The sequence below is a fragment of the Phodopus roborovskii genome, unplaced genomic scaffold (genome assembly GCF_943737965.1).
Source record: "Phodopus roborovskii unplaced genomic scaffold, PHOROB, whole genome shotgun sequence".
NCBI lineage: Eukaryota > Metazoa > Chordata > Mammalia > Rodentia > Cricetidae > Phodopus > Phodopus roborovskii.
In genome coordinates this window covers 2,446,903-2,469,876 of record NW_026126407.1, presented here as the reverse complement: position 1 = coordinate 2,469,876, position 22,974 = coordinate 2,446,903, and the positions used below count along the sequence as shown (strand labels likewise).

The 22,974-nt window shown below is 40.7% G+C and overlaps 2 protein-coding genes across 5 annotated transcripts in view; both read left to right on the top strand.

Annotated features, from left to right (window-relative positions):
* Rhot1 (ras homolog family member T1) overlaps window positions 1-22,974 on the top strand; it is a 375,056-nt gene that overhangs the window by 192,974 nt on the left and 159,108 nt on the right. The gene's annotated exons all lie outside the window — the stretch shown is intronic.
* The window catches only part of Psmd11 (proteasome 26S subunit, non-ATPase 11), a 29,752-nt gene continuing 11,783 nt past the window's right edge, over window positions 5,006-22,974 (top strand). Inside the window, exons 1-5 of the mRNA XM_051179802.1 lie at window positions 5,006-5,168; window positions 7,586-7,687; window positions 12,945-13,069; window positions 19,321-19,392; window positions 20,072-20,129. Of these exons, the coding sequence (XP_051035759.1) occupies window positions 5,078-5,168; window positions 7,586-7,687; window positions 12,945-13,069; window positions 19,321-19,392; window positions 20,072-20,129 (448 nt within the window). The 5' untranslated portion in view covers window positions 5,006-5,077. The remainder of the gene's footprint in view (window positions 5,169-7,585; window positions 7,688-12,944; window positions 13,070-19,320; window positions 19,393-20,071; window positions 20,130-22,974) is intronic.

Genomic DNA, 22,974 nt, shown 5'->3' with positions numbered 1-22,974 from the left:
AGAAGACTGCTTGGATATGGTTTTAAGCCAACAGAAAGCCTTCACCAGTCAGCCAGTGACCACACTGTTCCTTCAGGATCCATGTGTAGCCTTCGAGCCGTTCTCAGGGTGAGCTTTTAAGCATAAAACATATCCTGAGTTGACACATAGTTCAGTTAACAAGAACAGTTAGCCAGAAGTGGAATTACAGAAGCCAAAAAACAAGGTTAGTACATTTAGATGGATGGATAAGGTCTTTATTTTCATTTTGGCAGGTGGTGCTGTCTGCATGCTTAGTTTTATACTCTGAATGGTACTTTTACCATGGAGTCAGTTGTGCTAAGGTCTGGAGGCCTATAAAAGTCTGGGGCATTGTTACAGTAATAATTAAATGAAGTAGGTTTCTGTTGTTTTTTGGTGGGTGTTTTTGAAAACGATTTTACCTTCATCTCATAAATGTAGGTAGGCTGCACTATTAGTTGGTAGCAAAGTGATAAATATTGCTCTCCATGTTTATTTCACTTGAAATTCTTTTCTACAGCCAGAAAAGCATCCTTTGGATAATATATCTGGGCTCAATGCAAAAGACTTGCTAATCTTCTGATAAGAAATATTATTTTGGAATAAAAGGATAACTGGTGACAGATGGTTGTTCCCATAGTGATGCTGATAGGGGTTTGGTTTTTCTGAGCCAATCATTTGCTTACATCATTCTGATTGTACCTACTCTACACACTATGTGCTTTGTTATTTATTTAAAGTCAAGCTGTTTTGATGTATACTTTTATATTTTCCATTATACCTTCAATGGATAACCAGTGATAATACAGCTTGTTGTAATACAGACCCAACAGTAAAAGTAAGTGTAAGGAATCTAAACCCTGCCTATTTTCTTCCTCCTCCTCCTTCCTCTTACTCCTCCATCCTCCTCCTCCTTCTCCTTTGTTTTGGGGAGGAAGACACTGTAGCCATTATTACAGAACAGGGTGTTTCCCTGATAGCACAGGAAAAAAGTTAGAAGATATTTGGGGACTGAGGAGATGGCTCCAGTGTTTTCAGAAGACCTGAGTTGGGTTCCCAGCTTCCCTGTCTTGTGCTCTCCACTGCCTGTAACTCCAACTCCAGAGGATCTACATCCATCTCCTGGTCTGTATAAGTCCTGTACTCGTGAGCACATCTCATAAACACACATATACATCTGGGCATGGTGGTACATGTCTTTAATCCCAGCTCTTGGGAGGCAGAAGCAGGTGCATGCCTGTGAGTTTTGAGGCTAGCCTGATCTACAAAGCAGTTTCCAGAACAGCCAGAGCTACACAGGGAATCATGTTTTGAAAAACCAACCAACGAACCAAATAACCACACACCTATACACACAACAAAAAAAAACAACAACAAACTTTTTAGAAAGATATTTGGAAAGGAGTCAGTGTTCCAAGGCTTTGGGATAGTTGGGTTTCATGGGAGTGAAGCTGGCAGGAAGACAGTTTTTAGGACCATGTGTGTGTCCTACCGTGATCATCATCTTCCTATTTGTCAGCTAAGGTTTTTTTTTTTTGTTGTTCGTTTGTTTTGTTTTGTTTTTCAAGACAGGATTTCTCTGTAGCTTTAGGGTCTGTCCTGGAACTCAATCTGTAGACCAGGCTGGCCTGGAACTCACTGAGATATGCCTGTCTCTGCTTCCCAAGTGCTGGAATTAAAGCACACACACACCACCACCACCGCCCAGCCTATCAACTTGGCTTTGCTGAGTCTGATTTGATTTTCTTTTGGCCGACTGAGTTTCTCAGGCACAGAAATAGCCTACCTCATTTCTTTCTTTCTTTCTTTCTTTTTTTTTTCTTTCTTTTTCTTTCTTTTTTGAGACAGGGTCTCACAATTAGCTTTGGTTGGCCTCCCACTCACAGAAATCTGCCCACCTCTGCCTGCTAATTGTTGGGACTAAAGGCATGCATCATTATATGCTGCATCATACCTAATTTCCTTAAACCAGGACCCATAAAACTTAGGCTCCGCATCCCTCTTCAATTCCCTCAGCAGTGGCTAAGGTAATTGGGTATTCTGCTCGTGGTGTGGAAAAGAACATGGACTTTTAGGGCAGCAGAAGACTGAGACGGGATACTTAGAGGCACTAATCTAACACGCATCTTGTGGTTGCCATGTGTAAGCTGCTGTTGTAGGAATAGGAATGCCAACCATCAGCAAGATAAGGTACCTTCTGGAGGAAGGAAGTAAACAGAATTAGGTGATGCTTGCTGAGCTGCAGGTATAAGACATCAATTTTGATGGAATGGTACAGAAAGCCCCTTTTTTATTGTTGTTTTTGGCTTTTTGAGGTAGGCTTGTAACCACCCTGGCTGTCTTGGACTCACTCTGTGGACCAGGTTGACCTCGAACTCTCATAGATCTGCCTGTTTCTGCCTTTCAAGATACTGTGATCAAGGGTGTTCGTCAGCACAGCTCAGCCAGAAATCATCCTTGTTGAATGACCTTTGAGTTGAAACCCTCTAAGGGACATAAGGGGAAAAGGCGAGAGTGATGGGTGATGGGGGAATGAAGGCAGGCGAAAAAAGATAAGGTAAAAAATGACAACTGAGCAGACGGAGAAGGGGGAAGGTGACAAGCTGAATGTGGAGAAGTGGTTTATAGGGAACAGGGTTTGCAGTTCTTAGTGGAGATCCTAGCCAGAGTCTCCCCAGTCCCTAACACCAGCTCCATGCAAAGAGGACATGAAGAGTCAGTCTCAGGAAGAACAGAGGCCAGGACAAAGGTAAGAAGGTGGGTGTGAGCTTTTGGTGATGCCCAGAGCTCAGCACTCCTGAAAGTTACTACTTTCACAGTGTTCTTAAGTTTATTGGTATGGCTCTCATTGTAGCCAATAGGTGATGCAGTATACATCACTCCCTAGTATTATGTTAGGGAAATGTTAAAAGTAGGAAGAAAACATTCATCACTGGATTCCCACTTTATCTCATATTCTTACAGCAACCTTGTGAGCTGGGTTTTCTTACTTCTGTTTTCCAGATAGGGAAGCTAAAGATCAAAGTGAGTAAGAGCCTGTAGAAGTCACCATCTACTAGTAGCCAGCCTATAATTTACAGCAAATCTGTAATTTCTAAAGCCTATTGTTCTTTCATGGCATTTTATGGATGATTATTCAATTGAAATGGTGAAGAAAAGATACAGAGCTGGGCAGTGGTGGCGAAGGCCTTTAATCCCAGCACTTGGGATGCAGAGACAAATGGATATCTGGTGAATTCAAGGCTGGCTGGTCTACAAAGTGAGTTCTAGGACAGCCAGGGCTACACAGAGAAACCCTGTCACAAAAAGCAATACAAAACAAAATGAAACAAACAAACAAAAAACCAGAAAACCAAAAACCCAAAGAAACAACACACACACACACACACACACACACACACACACACACACACACACACACGGTTAGCAAGATGACTCAGCAGGTAAGGGTACCTGAGTTTAATTTCCATGATGGATGGAGATTACTGACTTCTACAAGTGTCCTCTGATCTCCATAGGCATACCATGGCATGTGAGTTCCTACATACAGGCAGAAATCAATATAAACCAGTATATTATTATTAGTTATACTTCAGGTTAAGAAAGGAAGAGTGCAGTGAGGCATTGGTGGCACATGCCTTTAATCTCAGCACTCGGGAGGCAGAAGAGGCAGGTGGATCTCTGTGAGTTCAAGGCCAACCTGGTCTACAGAGAGAGTTACAGGACAGGTTCCAAAGCAATACAGAAAAACCCTGTCTCAAATAACTGAAAGAAAAAAAAATAAAGGAAGAATACTTTCTTTGAGGGGGAAAAAATCACAGTATTACACTGAAGTACATAGAATTTCAGAGTTGAGAGAATTTAGAAGCCATTTCATGTGACAAACCAGCTTGATGAGATGTTACCTGATTTTCATTAGAAAACTTACAGGGATTAGGAATATATTATACACTGCCAGTTCTCAGCTGTCAGTTACTATTATCATCAATCACTTATTCCCTTCAGTTTCCTTAACTATTAAGGAATTAAATATCTTCTTCACAGAACATTGAAAGATAAAAGGAGACAGCTTGATTGATCCAGTCACAAAGGAGTGCAATGTTCCTCTCTCCCTCCTCCCCTCCCTCTTCTTTTTTTCCTTCCTTCCTTCCTTCCTTCCTTCCTTCCTTCCTTCCTTCCTTCCTTCCTTTCCTTCTAGTTTTTCAAGACTAGTTTTCTCTGTGTAGCTTTGGAGTTTGTCCTGGAACTGGGATTATAGGTGTGCACCACCACTGTCCCATTACAGTTTCTTTTATAGTACAGCTATTTCGTGTCTGGATTGTCACCACCTAAAATGTCTCTCTCTCTGTATTGTTCTAACATCCTCAGGTTAAACCTTGATGGTTATATAAAGCGTGCTGTACTTTTTCCCCCTTTCCTTGACATCCTCATAGATATTCGATTACAGTAGAAGGAATTAGGGATAAGGGAGGAAAAATTTGTTCCATTGTTGATCTGGGAAGCTGGAGTGAGTCATTTATGTGAAGAATCTCAAGAACTATTTAGGTTGAATGAATGGGTCAAAGATGATTTTCAATTCATAATGTGAAGCTCTGTCCGAGGATGGAATGGTTATTTGGGGAAGGAAGTGGACTGTGACACTTGTGATTTCATTAGCACTGGAAGGGAGTGTGTGCATATGTCCTTTCTGCAAGACAGATGAACGAATCCAAACGGTACTATTCCCTGCCATGCAACAGCCAGTTTGAAAGGTCATCTATCGCTATGAATGACTGGTCGAACATGGATACTATAAAGATAGCCAAGCAGCTTCTCCTGAACACCTAGTCCCTTTTGAGGAGGAGGGGGACTAACTTCCGTCTTGTCTGTTCAGAGCTGGCCGCAAGATGGTGTTGGAGAGCTCGAATGCCGCTGGCGGGAAGCTCTTGATTCGCCCGCCCGGCAGAGAGACTACAACTCCCGGGGTGCTCAGAGAAGAGGGGTGGGGCCCCCGATGGGAGGGACGAGAGGGCGGGCCTTCCGGGTGTGTATTTCCGGCGTCGGCGGCCGCGGCCGGGGACGGTGTGAGAGCGGTAAGATGGCGGCCGCAGCGGTAGTGGAGTTCCAGAGAGCTCAGTCTCTACTCAGCACCGACCGGGAGGCCTCCATCGACATCCTCCACTCCATCGGTAAAGGTCCTCGCGCCGTCCCCGCGGCCCCGCCGTCCCGGCGCCGCTTGTGTCGGTCGGAGGCGGCGGAGAGGGGCCGGGCTAGCCGGCTATGGTGCTGCTGACTCACTGTGTGTGAGGGGGGCCGGGCCGGGGGCGCAGGCCGCTCGGGGCCCCCGGGAGCCCTATGGCTTCCAGTCGGGCGGGAAGCCCCGAGGTAGCCCGCGCATCCACCTGCTGGCTGCTGACTCACGGTGGGCGCAGGGCAGCGTGGGGAGAGGGCCGGGCCGGGTTCACTACCCCTAAGGGTCCCGGGTTGTGGCCCGCGTGAGCTGGCCCGCGGCTGAGAGCCACTGCTGGTCACAAACTGGTCACAGAGTGTGTTCTTGAGAGGTCTGGGCGACAGCCGCCCAGGACTGGCATTTCCCGCCGTTGCTATCAGCACAGGTTGCTCCGGGGAGGAGCGCGAGCGCTTCCCTTGGAGTTTTCTTTCACGGGACGCTGGGAGCTGCTGCTTACCCCCAGCCCTCCGCAGCAGCCTCCAGCAAAAGAGGGTGTTGGAAGTTGAGGGCTGCCACACACCTCAGAGCGGCATGTGGTGGACGTGGCCAAGACGGTCCTCTGTCCGGTGTAGACTGTGAGGAGGCGAAGTGTCGGGGTGGGACCGCCGGGACAGAGGAGGTGACGAATTCTCCCCAGTAGGGGTTGAAGTTTGAGTTCAGAGTTAGTCGTCTGTTGTTCAGGGAACTCTTTGGAACCGGCCGACTGCACATTGTTGGAGAAAAAGAAAACTTTAACATAGTGTGATTGTCTTAAACCTGAGGGCAAGCAACAGTAAAGTTGAAATAGGAGTCCTCAGCCGGTCTCTTTCTTCGGGTGTGAATAGAAATAAATGAGTAATGGCGGAAAAGGCTTTTTAATATTCAGTCCTGAAAGGTTCAGTTAGGGCATGAGTTTCTTCTGGTGATAATGTGATCTTTTAAATGTAGCCTGGCAAGATTCGGATTGGATCAACAAGTAATGAGTGCGGGTGTATGAAGGACTTTCAGGATGTTGGTGCTTATGTTGACTTATTAGTCTGTTGGATTTCAGTTCTCAAGACTTGCATAGAGAAAGGACAGTGAGAAGAGCTTGATGCCTTTTTCTTTGGGGGTACTAGAAAAGGAGAGGAGATGGTGATCACAATGCGTTTTGAAGGAATAGTGTTGATCAAGTGCATTTTGGATAACTAAGTAAGTTTTAGGACAGGGTACCAGAGTCATCCGATTATTGTTACATAGGTGTTTTTCTGTGAACACATATTAATATTTAGAACTAATCTGAGGAGCATGAGTTTTAGCTTTTCTTTTGTGCCTAGTGCTTGATTTGTTTGCCTTTCAGAAAGTAGAAATTGCTGATAAATACTACCATTAGAGTATTTCTTTGTTGCTTACTACACTAAAGTACAGCCCCCTACAAGCTTCCCTGTTAGAGCAAGCTTGAATCATGAAGGGTGACAGCCTTAGTTTTTCTGGACTCCATAATGAAATATCGAAATCTTGGTTTTTTTGTCAAGTCATGATGGTTTGCAGTGGTAACTAGTGATGATCAACAAAATAAGCAACACAAACTTTGGAGAGGCTGTTTGGTTCAGATGGTTGAATAATTATTAACAGTTGAAAGTGGGACAGACAGAAAGTTTCTTCAACAGGACCTGAATCCTTTTTTTTCCTGAGGAAGGGTTTTTCTATTTTGTTTTGGAACCTGTCCTGGAATTAGCTCTGTAGACCAGGCTGGCCTCACACTCACTGAGAGCCTGCCTTTGCCTCCATTGCTGGGACTAAAAGTGTATGCTACCAACGCCCTGCTGAGCAGCAATCTCTTCTAAGTGTAGCTGTTTACCATCATACTGAAGCTTTGATAAGGAATTGTCTAGAATGGCTTTATAGGATTGTTATTCCTAAGACATCTTTTAGTTGAAGCTTTCTATAGCCTTAAAAGTTTATTGTAAGACTTGGTTTATAGTAATCAATAACTTTATAATGACTTTAGTTTGTGATAGGTAAATGCACAGGCATTTTTGAAAAAAAAGTCTTCATATAACATAGTGTCTAGCATGGGGCTTGTCATCACCATAATTGGGAAGGATTTGCTTTAGGGTTTTTTTTTTCTTTTACTTTAGGCAGGCATTGCAGAAACTTCATTATCTGGGTGAGGTGAATGCTAAGGGGTTGCTTAAAAAGGCCCACTTAAAGAGAAGAATCTATTTTTTTTTTTTGATTATTATTGTTCTGAGGCATGTCCTATAGATACCTGGTTATTTTACTTTTTTAGCCCTTATTCGGTTTCATTTGGGAAATATGCAAGAGTTCATAATGGGTCTTAAAGGGTGAATTTTCTTTTGCCTCATTTTTTTTTTTTTTTAATCACAATTTTAAGAGTTCATTTTCTTTTCTCAGTGAAACGTGACATTCAAGAAAATGATGAGGAGGCAGTCCAGGTCAAAGAGCAGAGCATCCTTGAACTGGGGTCTCTCCTGGCGAAGACTGGACAAGCTGCTGGTAAGTCTGACAAATGATTGTACCTATGATGCTTTTGTCTGAAACACCAGATGGAGTTTCTCTTAGAACACTGGACTGCGACCAACACCAAGTTCATTTGTGGTATTAATCAGTTTTATTTTCCTGACAACTTGTTCTTCAATTTTGTAACAGAAAAGTGTAAAATTGTATTCTACAGGTGAGGCCAAGTCCTGTTTTTGTTGGCATATAGTGGTGATCTGAGATTTGTTCCTTATTTTGAATCACCACTGTATATCCATACAGGCTGCAGCAGTCTTCAGCAATTTCACTGACTAGCTTTGGTATATTTAAAGAGAGTGACTTTAGGCTCTTTATTTGAAAAAAAAAAAAAAAACAGGCTATAGGTTTTTGTATCCAAGTGACTCACGTTTTCTGATGCAGAATGAGTAAGACATAAAATAGTGCCTTCCTAAGACTTCTTCCTGGTACCTGGGACTTTTGCACATTTTTGTTGCTATGTCCTAGTGGTAATTCAACCATTGGCTGGCTGGGCTTGAGGTGATAGTTGGATGATGGGGTGCTCTTGAAATAAGGAAAGTCCTGTTGCTTAGAAAGGGCCTTTGACCAATACAGTGGTAATAATATCATAAGTGTGCTTAAACTTAACCTGGGTAATTTTTGTCACTTAAAGTAAAATTAGAGGGGCTGGAGAGATGGCTCAGGGGTTAAGAGCATTTATTGCTCTTATAGGGGATCTGGATTTGGTTCCCAGCACCCACATGGCGGTTCAACCTAATTGTCTGAACTCCAATCTCAGGGGTTCTGATGCCCTTTTCTGACCTCTGAGAGAACCAGGCATGCACATGGTACACAGACATACATTCATATACATAACATAAATCATACAAGAAATTAAATTGAATTTAGAATGTCTGATTAGCATGAAGGGAGTTCTGGCAAGTCACTTCATGAGTTACTTTCTTTTAGGTTATGTAGTAAGCCAAGAGAATGGTGAAGGTAGGATAGCAAATTTTTTTGAATTTGTAAACTGAGATATTTTATAATTAATGATAATTTATCTTTTTAATTACAGGCTCAATCAATAGAAAGTTAAGTAAAGATGTGGATGGTGCATGCCTGTTAGTTATCTCAACATTTGGGAGGCAGAGGCAGCCTGATTTCCATTAGTTTGGGACCAGCCTGATGTACATAGTGAGTTCTAGGACAATCAGGACTGTATAGTGAGATCCTGTTTCAAAACAAACAAACAAAACAAAAACGACCTTGTATCTAGTATATACTGTGTTTCAATAATTCTTCTCTAATGAGATTACTGAAATACCATTTCAAAAAAGTTTTTCTTCTTCATTCTTACCTTCTATAGAATGATTAGTTAGGGAATATACTGCTGTACTTGCTGGATTTTTTTTTTCTTTGGGGGGGGAGTGAGGGAGGACGAAGAGAGTCTCTGTATGTAGCACTTGTTTTCCTGATCTTTACTCTGTAGACCCGGCAGGCAAACTCCGATATCTATCTGTTTCTGCCTCCCAAGTGCTTGGACTAAAGGTGTGCACCACCACACCTGGCTACTTGCTGGGATTTAATAGGTGAAATATAATAGCTTCCAAAAACCCTTCTAGGCTGCTTACTGTTTTTTAAGTCAGCTTGACCCTTATGGGTCAGTAGTCATAGAACAGAAATCTTGAGGTGGTCTTGGAGCCTGTTGTACTAATTTACCTACCTTTGCAATTAATTATTTGATAGACGTCTGTTGACTTTTAGCTTTGAAAATATGTCTTTTCTCTTAATCTTCAGTTTTGCTTTATTGTGCATTTGATAGTTATTTGGCACTATGCTAAGTACCCTTCCTAAAATGTTTAAGATAGGATTCCTGGTGGGAAATAGTACTTGAAGGTCAATGAATAAGATAAGGTTTAATGTATTGTAATGATTGAAAGTAGTTTTGAGCATTAGCAAACAAGATGTCTAAGCCCAGGGTCTATGGAAAAATTTGATAAAAATTTTTTTGCTGAGTCTGTTAGATTCTAAGAAGGAGATTCTGATCATAAACTGCAGCTAATTTTTATGAAATTAAAGCAATATACAGACATGGAAAGAAACTGAATATGTATAAGAATGCTCAATAGTAATAGACTAAAGTAGAAAATGAGATTAAAAAAGATAGCTCAGATCCTCTGTTAAGAATAGCATTACTTAGAGAAAATAATGCTAGCAGATGCTAGAGATAAAGGCAGACACCTTAGCTCATGTCTCACTTCTGCCTTTTCTAGGAAGGAAAATGATTTTCAAACAGAAAAGATAGAAATAACATCAGAAAGAGAATTAAAGACAAGGTAGGTGAGAGGAGAGAGCACATGGTCTTTATAAGTTCCTTTCTCTCGGCTCTGACAATTTCTGTCTTTTGGCATTAAAGGAGTACTAGTGAAACCACTTACTCAGAGAAATCATGAGGATGAAGTATTTGACCATTGAGAGTAGGCAAATATTTTTCCACCTTTCAGAAAGGTAATGAGAAAGATACAGATATTCCAAACTTCTAGGTGGTGGTGGTGTTGGTTGTGGCAGGCGGATCTCTGTGAGTTCAAGGCCAGCCTGGTCTACAGCCAAGGCTGTTACACAGAGAAACCCTGTCTTGAACCTCGCCCTTCCTCCCACCCCCCCAAAAAAAGAAAAGCCTGATTTCTGAATATATTAGTCACTAAAATATGGAAGCAAGGATATTGTATCAGACTACTTCTGATAAGCTTTCACGAATTAGGGATGTATATGTCTCAGTAGTGGAATACTTTGACAGCCAGGTGCCTCCCCCAGCCCCACCCCTACGTGCACATAGATAAATGAGAGCAGAAAGGAAAGAAGTTTCAGACACTGGAAGTCAAAAGTCAGTCCTGGGGAGTGAAAGGTGAGCTTTCTCATTCTGTGTAGCTTTCCCTTAGCACCTTACATAGTTCTGTGCACCCTCTGAATTCAGGCAGATGAGGGCTTCAAGGACGCTGACTTTGACTTCTCAGGAGGGCAAAGTTTGCCTGCCCTGAATTAGAACTCTCAGGAGGCTAAGTCTACAATTAGTATTAAAGAGACATTGGCACTAAGGTAGCATCAACCTACATTCCTAAAATACTTGTTTAGTTAAAACATTGTCTAGAAGTTGGAGAGAGGGCTCAATAAAGAACACTGTTATTCTTTTTATTGGGTGCCTTACAACCGCCTGTAACTAACTCTAGGAGCATCTTGAGTCCTCTGTTCTTTGACCTGTAAGAACATTTGTTCTTATGTGCAGGTACTGGCAAACATACTTAGAAACAATAAAGATAATCTTTAGGATGGGTGTGGTTGTACACACCTTTAATCCCAGCACTAGGGAGATAGTAGCAGGCAGATCTCTGTGAGTTCAAGGCCAGCCTAGTCTATATAGAGCTGTTACACAGAGAAACCCTGTCTTGTAAAAACCAAAACCAACCAACCAACCAACAAAAAACCTTTTAAAAAAGCATTTTCTAGTTTTTAAGGTTTAACAAGCACTCCTCTACTGCTACTAAAGTCATTCCTGATTTTAGTCCTCTTCTTCAGATTTTCTGAACTGTCCTCTTATAAAAGGGAGAAGAAAGCTTTATGATGGACAGCTTTTTAAAGTCATTACTTACGATTTAGACTTTAGAGATTAATGAGGAATTTTTAAAGTGTATAATGAAACTTTTTGTTTGTTTTGGTTTTTGTTTTTTTCCAGAGAGGGTTTTTCTGTGTAGCGTTAACTATCCTGGAACTAGCTCTTGTAGATCAGGCTGGCTTTGAACTACAAAGATCCAGCTGCCTCTGCCTCTTGTGTGCTGGGCGTGAAGGCATGTGCCACCATTACTTAGCTATAATGAAACTTTTTAAGGAAAAGACATCCTGACTTCACTGTGCCAGGGAAGTGTTAATGTTGAAATGCTACACAGGGAAGCTTTAAGAGGGGAGAGGGACCTGGATTTGGAAACTTCTATCTTAAGGAAGCTGCCAGGGCATGGATTTGGAGGTTAAAAACATTATCCTTATGACTTGATATTTGCTGGTTCTGAGCTGGTGATTTTGTCCACAGTGGGCAGGTGCACAGCATATTTCATGTTCTATAACTGTTCTGTGAGAACAGAAGTACTTTGCTGTGTGTATCTTTCATTAAAATGGATAAATGAGGCATAGATGGGAGTTTCCCCATGAGTAATCCAGTGAATAAATGGGAATGGAATACAACTTTGGCATGTAACAGTATTGTTGGTATTCTATTACCTGAATTTAAAAGTTTTCTTTTCTTTTTGTTTGTTTGTTTGTTTTGGGTGTGTGTGTGGGGGGGTAGGGATTCAAGACTTAGTATCTCTGTGTAATGCTGGCTGTCCTAGAACTCAGAGATCTGCCTGCCTCTGTCTGCTAAGTGCTGGGATTAAAGTCTTGGACCTGGCTAAAAATTTTTTTTGTTTTTTTGGGGGGTGTGGTTTCAAGAAAGGGTTTCTCTGTATTGCTTTGAAGACTGTTCTGGAACTAGCACTGTAGACCAGGCTGGCCTCGAACTCACAGAGATCCGCCTGCCTCTGCCTCCCGAGCACTGGGATTAAAGGCATGTGCCGCCAATGCCTGGCTAAAAAAAAAAAAAAAAAATTTTTTTAAGATAGGTCTCCCATTGTAGCTCAAGTTGACTTAGAACTCATTATGAGGCTAACCTCAGAGTCAAGGTAATTCTGCCTCAACCTCCCAAGTGCTAGGATTATAGATGTGATCTACCACACTTGACTTTGTTGGAGCTTGTCAAAACTTCTGATGGTTGCATTAGACTAAAACCACATGGTTTTTATTACAGTGGCTCAGTTTTGGTTTTTTTTTTTTGTTTTTGTTTTTGTTTTTGTTTGTTTTCCCAGACAGGATTCTGTAGACCAGGCTGGCCTCTAACTCACAGAGATCCACCTGCCTCTGCCTCCTGAGTGCTGGGACTAAAGGCGTGCACCACCAATGCCCAGCTTGTTTTTTTTTTTTTTTTTATGATTTTTTTTCAAACATTTATTTATTGATGAATTTATTTTGTATATGTTGGGGGTACATGCATGTCATGTGCTTGTGTGGAACTTAAAAAATGACTTGCAGGAGTTGGGCCTCTACACTGTTTGGTTCCAGGGGTCTAACTAAGGTGGGTTGTCAGACTTGACAGCAAGCACCTTTACCCCTTGAGGCTTTGTTTTTTTTTAATTATCATTTTGGTTCTAATATTAACATTTATATTTTATTTTCTGAATTGCTGCCCACACAGAGCTTGGAGGACTTCTGAAATATGTACGACCTTTCTTGAATTCCATCAGTAAGGCTAAAGCAGCTCGTTTGGTGCGATCCCTTCTTGATCTATTTCTTGATATGGAAGCAGCTACAGGGCAGGAGGTAAGTGATAACTGATGACAGGAAGTAGATAAAATGAAAAAAGTGTTTCAGTGAAAGATGCCTACTTCACTGTGGAACTGTGTGGAAGGGACAGCTGGGAGGACACTCAGAACTTATCATGTCAGTTTCTCTTTGTTACAGGGCATTTGATACTTTGAGTCTGTTCCATGCTTTGCTTTGTAAGTGGAGATTGTCAGTGGTCCCTGGAATCCTCATTACATCAGGGTCACAAACTGATTCTTGTCTTTGAGGTATTGTATTGCCACACCTTTGTAATGTTTTCTGTGTCTGTGGTACCTTTCATCTTGTGTCACAAAATTTCTTATGAGCATCAATTAAGCCTTGTGGCATCTTTTCTTGTCGTGTTTTGTATGGCTTTTGTGCCTTTATTAGTGGGTGAACATCCATCTGTTGTGTTTCATGTGTTGGGAAGTGAGTGATGTTTCTATACATGTTATTTAGAAGTTTAAACTGGACTTTGAGCTGTTCAAAATAGATCATTTCTGGAACTAGTGTTTGTTGAGTGTTTATAGTCGTACTGTAGCCAGTAAGGATACAGTTGGAAAAACACATTAATGCTTTCATGAGGCTTGTATTTTAAAAGGGAAGGCAGGTAGTATATAATATGTTTGGTAATATATAAAGTTAGGGGCTGGAGTTGCCAGTTGGTTGTATGTCTAATTGTCTGCTGTATCTTAGGTGGGTATGCAAGTAAAAACAAAAGTCCACAATAGTATATTGGTTGGAGTGAGGGATTTCAGAAATCCAGGACATGTGGATCTCACTTTGGAATTCTATTTTATTAATTCTGGTTTCTTGTTTTGATGATGCTTTTTTATTTTTTAGATTTATTTTATGTGTATCAGTTTTTGTATGCATGTATGTATACATGTGTGTGTCTGGTGCCCTTGGAGGTCTAGAAGAGGGCATTGGCTACCCTGGGACTAGTGTTATGGATGGTCATAAACCACCATAAGAGTGTTGGGAACTGAGCTCAGGTCCTCCGCAAAGAACAATAAGTGCTCATAACTATTAAGCCATCTATCCCCACTTTGATGATTCATTGAAGCCAAGGTATAAGCTTCATTTGTAGAGCAGTCTTCAAATTTACTTGTTTCTGGTTTATGATAGTAGGTCAAAAATAGATAATTCTTAGATAAATGCCTTTGAATCAAAGTATTGTAGTTATTTTGGTGAATTAAAGAAAACATACTTTTTAGAAATGTTGATCTTACCATGCCCTAATTTGTTTTCTAAACTGTACTTTTTATTTATGAATTCATCTTTTGTCTGAAGTAGAATTCCTGAAGTAGAACAGGCTGACAGATTAAAAAATATTTAGGATTTTTCTTTGCTCACTGAAGTCTTTAGATTTGTTCCTTCCTCTAACAGTTGACTGGGTAGAATGTACCTGTTTAGTGTTCATTCTTCTTCTTTTTTTTTTTTTTTTTTTTTTGTTTTTAGACTATCTTACTTATGTAGCCTTAGTTGGCCTGGAACTCACTATGAAAACTACCAGATTGACCTGGGATTCAGAGAGATCTGCCTGCCCCTGCGTCTGAGGTGCCACCATGCCTTAAATCCTTAGTCCTTGGTGGAAGTGTCCTCAGCTCATAATTTGGTGCTCTGCTTTATTTGATCAGTGGGACTTACTGGCTTTTGTTACATGGTTTCATGTCTGGGGTAGGCTCTCTTTTAACTGTGTGTATACATTGCAGTTGTTTCTTTTCTCCAACTAATGCCCTTCTTTCCGTTTCCTAGAGTAAAAGGAAGTTCTCAGGCAAGTTGTTCTTTTAGAAAATTAATTAGTTAAATAATTAATTTGCCCTTTTTTAGAGATGTCTCACTATGTAGTCCTGGCTGTTCTGGAACTTGCTATGTTTACCAGCCTGACCTCGCATCCATAGAGATCCTCCTGCCTTCCAACTGCTAGAATTACAAGTGTATCCCATGTCTTTTGAGATAGGGTTTCCCTGTGTAGTCCTGGCTTGGTTATTATAGAACTCTCTCTGTAGGCCAGGCTGGCCTAGAACTCACAGAGATCCACCTGCCTCTCGAATGCTGGGAGTAAAGACATGTGCAAGCACTGCCCTACTACTTTTTTTTTTTTTTAAAGATTTATTTATTTATTATATATATACAGTGTTTTGTCTGTAGGCCAGAAGAGGGCATCAGATCTCATTATAGATGGTTGTAAGCCACCATGTAGTTGCTGGGTATTGAACTCAGGACCTCTGGAAGAGCAGCCTGTGTTCTCAGCTCTTGAGCCATCTCTCCAACTTCCAGAAAATACTTTCTTGCATTAAGATCAGAGTTTTTTTTTAATTCAATGACTTTATATGTATGGATATTTTTTATGTATGTAAATCTGTCTACTAGATGCAGTGTCCTCAGAGACCAAGAGAGGTCTGGTTCCTGGGGACTGAAGTTAGACAGTTTTGAGTTCCCATATGGGTACTGGACATTGAACCTGGGTCCTCTAGAAGAATAGACAGTGCAGAGCCATCTCTCCAGCCCCTAGATAGGAATTTATTTAATGGATATATGAGTATATCTCACTTCTTTTGTCTAAGTGACTGAAAAGTTTTTGTTTTGGGGGAGATTGATGTAGTGTTTATTCTTTAAAAAATTTTTTTTGGGTGTTGTGGTGAAAGACCAAAAAGTGAAGTTAAATGAAGGATGGTCTGACCTGGAAAGCTAACCAATATCTGTTCCTTGGAATTTGCTAGCTTCCTCTCACCAGGCCCTGAGATGACAAGAATTCACACTGCCCCTCCTTTCTGCCCCTCCTTTCCTGTGAGTCAACAGGTGGTAAATAGGGTACGTAGGAAACAAAGTGATAGCTGCTGTAACTCTGGTTTGCCCAGACAAGATTAATTAGCACACCCTGAGGCCCTAAGATCTGCTGACCCTAATAGCAGACCATCCGGCCTCCAAGGGTCACATACTCAATGGACAGAGGGTCCCACCCCCTCCCTAAGCTAGTGGGTTTGCCTTTAAAAACACCTGGGCCTAGGGGAGGGGGCTTCTCTCTAGCCTGTGTGCTGGAGGGCCCGTTTGCGCAAATGTTTCCTGTTCATTAAAGCCTCTTGCGTTTTGCAGCAACTGGACTGGACATTGAGTTCTTGGGGTATTGACCGAACCCTCATTCTGAGGGTCTTACAGTGGAAAGATAGAGAAGGAAAGTATAGATGGTTCTCTGTTTTAGTATTGAGGCCTGGGGTCAAGTGGAAGTTTGAGAATATTGTTAAGAGAGCTAGACTTGTTAAAGAGCTTTTCATCAAGAATACGAGGGGGAGGGCTGACGGATGGCTCCTCAGGTAAAGATGATTGCTGCTGAGCCTTAGGAACTGAGTTTGATCCTTGGTATCTACATGGTGGAAGGAAACACTAAGTCACTCAGACAAAATAACTAGCTCTGTGTAGCAAGTTCTATGACCTTTAAATTTTTGCCTGGGACTGGCACTGGTTTCATAATTATCATCATAGATAAAGCAAACCATATACTCTGTAATTGAACATAGATTTCAAATTCATTTGTAAAGGCAAAGAAACATTCTTGTTCTGGGAGAATGTCTGTAGTGGTTAAGGCAGAAAGAGCTCAGGAGGTAGAGAAAGTTCTGGTCCTAGTAGCTGATACATGACTTTGTGAAAATCAGTTAACATCTTTGTTATCAGGGAAACAAAGGTGGGTGTGAGATGCTAAAGATTTGACTCAGTCTCTTGCTTAACAGTATTTTGGAGGTTTTTTGTTTGTTTTATGTGCATTAGTGTTTTGCCTTCATGTCTGTCTGTCTATGTTACGGTATCAGATCCCCTGGAACTTGAGTCAGCTGGTTGTGAGCTGCCATGTGGGTACTGGAAATTGAACCTGGGTCCTCTGGAAGAGCAGCCAGTGCTCTCAACCACTGAACCATCTCTCTAGTCCCTTGGCTATTTATTGAAGTACTACATAGTATAGAGGAGTGTACCAATTTCTCAGCATTCATTTTATGAATTTGAAAAAGCATTTGAGGTAAAACTGATGGACATTTCTTAACTTCACAAGTCATATGACTTGTGATTATTATATTTTCCTTGTTAAACGTATTCGAGAAAAAGCCAGGCAGTGGTGGCACATGCCTTTAGTCCCAGCACTCAGGAGGCAGAGGCAGGCAGATGTCTCTGAGTTCGAGGACAGCCTCCAAAGCTACAGAGAAACAAAACAAAACAAACAAACAAAATACATACATACATATATATGAAAATATTTTCAGTTAGCCTGGTCTACAGAGTGAGTTCCAAGAAAGCCAGGGCTACAGAGAAACCTTGTTTCAAAAAGAATACACACACACACACACACACACACACACACACCATATACATACACATATGTATATACATATATATTCAGTTTATCCATATCATGAATATATCTTGAGTTTGGCTTTTCACAACACAGAACTCTTAAGGTTGTGATTTGGCTTGTTTTTAGTTTAGTTTTTGTTTGGTGTTAATCATTGTTTGAAGTCAGTTGTGTTTAGCATTGGAATTAAATAGCCACCAGGGGGCTTCAGTGAGGAGTTAAGATGGTTTCATTGATCTCATCCTAGTGAATTGTCTTTTTTTTTTTTTTTTTTTTTTTCCGAGACAGGGTTTCTCTGTCCTGGAACTAGCTCTTAAAGACCAGGCTGGTCTAGAACTCACAAAGATCTGCCTGCCTCTGCCTCCCAAATGCTGGGATTAAAGGCGTGTGCCACCATTGCCCGGCTGTGAATTGTCTTAATGTTATTTTTGTTTACTTAATGATCTTGTCAATCCTGTCATGTTAGATTACTTCCTTTAGTTTTCTTTCCTTACAGCATCTCTCAAGAGAACTTTGTATTACCATATGAACACATTGAATTAGCAGTTCTTTAGAAAGTTCAGTTTCTAATTTAATTGCCTTATGCTCTGATTAGCAACTTTAATTAAATACAGAAAAACAAAAACAAAAACAAAAACAAGCAAAACAGCAACAACAAAAAACTCCTTACTACTGGAAGTGATAGAGAACCCGCAGTCCCTCGTGCATTCTGTCAGAGCTAGGACTTGTGGGAACCCAAAGTCATGGGCTGTCTCAAATTTTGTTACTTTGTACATCTTATTACTGCTTGGGTGGCAGACAGAACTGGGAATTGAGAACTCTTTTAAGTGTTTTAGGCCAATTCTGTACTCTTCCCCTGTACACTATCTGCTTTTCCTGTATGGGTGATAATAAATGGGCTAGTTGTGCTTAATGAGAAAGCAAGCTAGCTATTTTGAGCTTTACAGCTAGGTGTCAGGAAAAAGACCTTCTTTGTTGTTGTTGTTGTCTCCTCCCCCCCCCCCCCCATGGTTTCTCTGGGTAGCAGCTCTGGTTTTCCTGGAACTCTGTAGACCAGGCTGGCCTCTAACGCAGAGATTCATCTGTCTCTTCCTTCTGAGTGCTGAGATTAAAGGTGTGCATCCACCACTGCTCAGCAGGAACAAAGCTTTTTTGTGCTTGGAATTTCACCTGTTTTAAATAGCGTAGATGTAAAAAAAAAAAAAAAAAAAGATGTTCCAGGGCTATGTATTGAGGAATTCTGAGTATCTACTAGGAAGATAGAAGAGAAAGCTTTTCCCAAAGAACACTTCTACTTTTTTTTTTTTTTTTTTTTTTTTTTTTTTTTTTTGAAACAGGGTCTTTCTACATATCCCTGGCCATCATGAAACTCACTATGCTCACTATGTAGACTAAGCTGGCCGGCCTGGAACTTGTAGGGTTCTGCTTGCCTCTTCCTCCCAAGTATTGGGTCTAAAGGTGTGCACCACCATGCTGGGCCAAAAAATATAATTTTTGAGAGCCAAATTGGTTCTTCATTACAATGTAACAATTAAATGTGGTGGGCAAGTATACTACTGACCAGCTCCTAAAAAAATTGTGGGCTTGGAGAGATGGCTCAGCGGTTAAGAGCACTGGCTGCTTCCTCTTCTAGAGGCCCTGCATGGTGGTGGCTCACAACCATCTCTGATGGTGGTCTGATGCCCTCTTCTGGCCTAAAGATATACATGCAGATAGAGTACACTCATGCATAAACATAAACAAAAAAATCTTAGAAAAAAGAAGGTGGGCAAGCATACTATGGACGATGAATAGAGCAAAATGGGGAATCTGCAAGGAGGGAATTAAAGCCTTTCTGCTTCCATTGTGTGGTTAGTTGGAAGGAGATGGGGACATCATGTTTCATGTATTGTGTGTGTTCTTGCAGGTCGAGTTATGTTTAGAGTGCATCGAATGGGCCAAGTCAGAGAAAAGAACTTTCTTACGCCAAGCATTGGAGGTAGGTGTCCTATTGACTTTGGATCTGTAACCTTAGATAGATAACCTGCAAGTATAAGGAACCCCCCCCCCCAAGCATCTTGAGCAGCTCTGTCACCTAAAGATTCTTGATGTCCCTGGTAGAAGTATTTATTTATTTGTTTGTTTATTTTTAAAGCGGCATTATCTTATTCTGTAGCATAAGGATGGCTTCAAACCTTTGGAAATTTTCTTGTCTGAGTTTCTTAAATTCTGGGATTATATAGATGTTAGTCACCATCTCTGGATCTACATCATTTTTCTTTCCTTCGAGACGCGGTTTCTCTGTGTTGCCCTGGCTATCCTGGAACTTGCTTTGTAGATCAGACTGGCCTTGAACTCAAAAGATCCACCTGCCTCTGCTTCCTGAGTGCTGGGATCACAGCATGTACCACCACACCTGGCTAAATTTTTTTTTTAAATTATTTTTATTGATATTTTGAGGCACTTTTGCTGTTTAAGTATATATGGTATAGTTAACAGTCATTTGACCATAGTAAGAAATAGTAAGTACTGGGTTGTAGTTCATGTGTTATGTTCAGCTTTATGTTATCATCATAACATGTATAGTCAACAGTAACAATTCTGTTACTATCATTCTTTGATTTCTTTCTGGACTTTTCCTCTCATTCCCTTTAATCAATGCCTTTTCTTTTTTCTAGGCAAGGCTGGTGTCTTTGTATTTTGATACTAAGAGGTACCAGGAAGCATTACATTTGGGTAAGTAAATTGGTAGAAATTAGTAAGACATCTAATATAAACTACTTAAATATGTAATCTAGCTAAATAAGTGCATTCCAAACTTGGTTATTCTTACTGATTGTTAATAATCATTTTTTTACTTGGGTCTAAAAGGCATTTCAGGTAGTTTACATTCATAAAATGTGTCACAGTAAAGTTCTGTTTTAAAGTTTTGAAAAACTGGGGATAAAGTCTAGGGAAGCCAGCTGGAGTTAGTCATAATTTTATAGAACAGATATCAGTTTTAAGTTTAAATTTAGAGCAGTAAAAGCCATTTCATTGACAGAGTAGCTGAAATACCTTTTTTAGTTTATTATTTTATATATAATATCTTGTTAAATTTAATTTTTTGTAATTACTATAATAATTACTGTAATAATTATAATTATATTTATTTTTATATTTATATATTTTATAATTATTATTATTATTATTGGCTTTTCAAGACAGAGTGTCTCTGTATCCCTGGCTGTCTTGGAACTTACTCTATAGACTAGGCTGACTCTGTCTCCCAAGTGCTGGATTACAGACCTGTGCCACCATGCTCTACTTGTATTTTATTTTTTAATATTTATTTATATTTAAGTGTATATGTTTATGTAAACATTTCTATATCTGCACATACCTGCGGAGATCAGAAGAGTTGGATCCTTGTAGCTGGAGTTAGAGGTAGTTGTAAGCTGCCTGATATGGTGTTGGGAACTTAACTTGGGTCCTCTGGGAGAGCAATGCATGCTCTTTTTTGTTTTGTTTTGTTTTTGGTTTTTCGAGACAGGTTTCTCTGTGTAATAATAGCCTTGGCTGCCCTGGAACTGGCTCTGTAGACCGGGCTGGCCTTGAATTCACAGAGATCCACCTGCCTTTGCCTCCCAAGTGCTGGGATTAAAGGTAGGTGCCACCACTGCCCAACTCCTTATTTTTTTTATCATAATTTTTCACATTTATTTATTGGTTTATTTATCTATCTGTGTTAATATGTGTTTGGCATCTGTGGTCAGAAGTCCATGACAATCAGTTCTTTTCTGCTATTTGGTGTCTGGGGATTGAACTCAGATGGGCAAGTGTCTTTACCATTGAACCATCTTTTTTTTTTTTTTTTTTTAAATTTTATGTTCCTTGGTGTTTTGCCTGCATGTATGTAAGTGTGAGGGTGTCAGGTGTTGTAGTTACAGACAGTTGTTAGCTAACTTGTGGGTGCTAGGAATTAACCCAGATCCTCTAAGAAGAGCAGTCGGTGCTCTTAAATGCTGAGCCATCTCTCCAGCTCCGTTTGCTTGTTTTTTTGGGACAGGGTTTCTCTGTAGCTTTGGCTGTTCTGGAACTTGCTCTGTAGACCAGGCTGGTCTCAAACTCAGGGATTCCCCTTGTTTCTGCCTTCCAAGTGCTGGGTACTTACCAGCATGCTTAGCTACCAGTTGAATCATCTTGCTGGCCTTGTTTTTATTTTTTTATTCCCATCCATTGGTAATTTGTGAATATTTAGTCTCCTCAATTAGGATTGATACTGTGCAAATATTTTCCCCCGTTCTTGTGAATTGTTTCTTCAGTTTTTCAGATGTTCTCATTTTGTAGTATAGACTGGTTATAAAGTGTATGTGGTGTGCATATATGTATGTGATGTGTGTTCACGTGTGTGTATATTCATTTGTGTGTGTGAACGCATGCACTTTAGTGGTGCAGGGGTGCAGAGTTTGATGTTGGTATCTTCCTTGATTGCTTTGCACCTTATATACTGAGGGAGGGTCTCTCACTTGAACCCAGAGCTTTTAGATTTAGTTAGTCTAGCTAGGTAACTTGCTTTGGGAATTTCCTGTTTCTACTTACCAAGTCCCGTGATTTTAGGAGTGAGTCTGCATACCTGTTGAGTTTTCTCCTTTTATTTATGGTGTCCTTATTTTAAAGTAAGCTTTGTGTCAGTAAATGGCTCGGCTGGTAGAGGTGCTTGCATGCAGGTCTGAGGATCATGAGTTGGCAGGTGAGAAGTGAGAACCAGGAGTTAGTTATCTTCTGACTCCCACATGTTTGCTATGATGTGACTGGACTTGAGCCTGCACATGTGCACACAGTAAATAAAGTATACTTAAATTATAATGACGTCCTATTTTTCATTTTATTTTCTTTTGTTTATCTCATTGATATAAAATTAATATAAACTCTTTAGTTGCCTTTCTTTTTGAGACAAGGTCACACTATGTAGTCTTGGGTGGCCTGAAACCAAGAGATCTTACTGCTTCTGCTTTCCAAGTGCTGGGATTAAAGATGTGCACACCTGGCACTGTTTTCCAGTTCATTTTTGTTTTGTTTTTTTGAGAATGATCTCTTTATGTAGCCAGGGTTGGTCTGGAACTAATTATATAGCCCAGTCTGCCTCATGCTCATACTCCTGTTTTAGCCTCCCAAGTGTTACAGTTACAGGCATGCATCATCGTTTTAGGTTTTTGTGGTTGTTTTGTTGGTTTTTGAGACAGGGTTTCTCTCTCTGTGTAACAGTTTAGCTGTCCTGGAACTCACTTTGTAGATCAAGCTGGCCTTGAATTCACAGAGATCCTCCACCTGCCTCTGCTTCATGAATGCTGGGACTAAGGTGTGCACTATCACCAGCGTTCTAGTTTTAGTTCTTACATTTAGGCCTTTTATCCATATGAAGTTAATTTTTATACATGGTATAAATGATCTGCTAGTCTCTTCTGAGGTGGAGAAATAAAGTATATGTGGAGAATATTGGCATATATAAAACTTCTTCCTTCCTCATGAGCCCTTGTACCCTGATTTCTTTGTTTTAGCTGGTTGAGGCAGTTTCTCACCATGTAGCCCATTCAGGCCT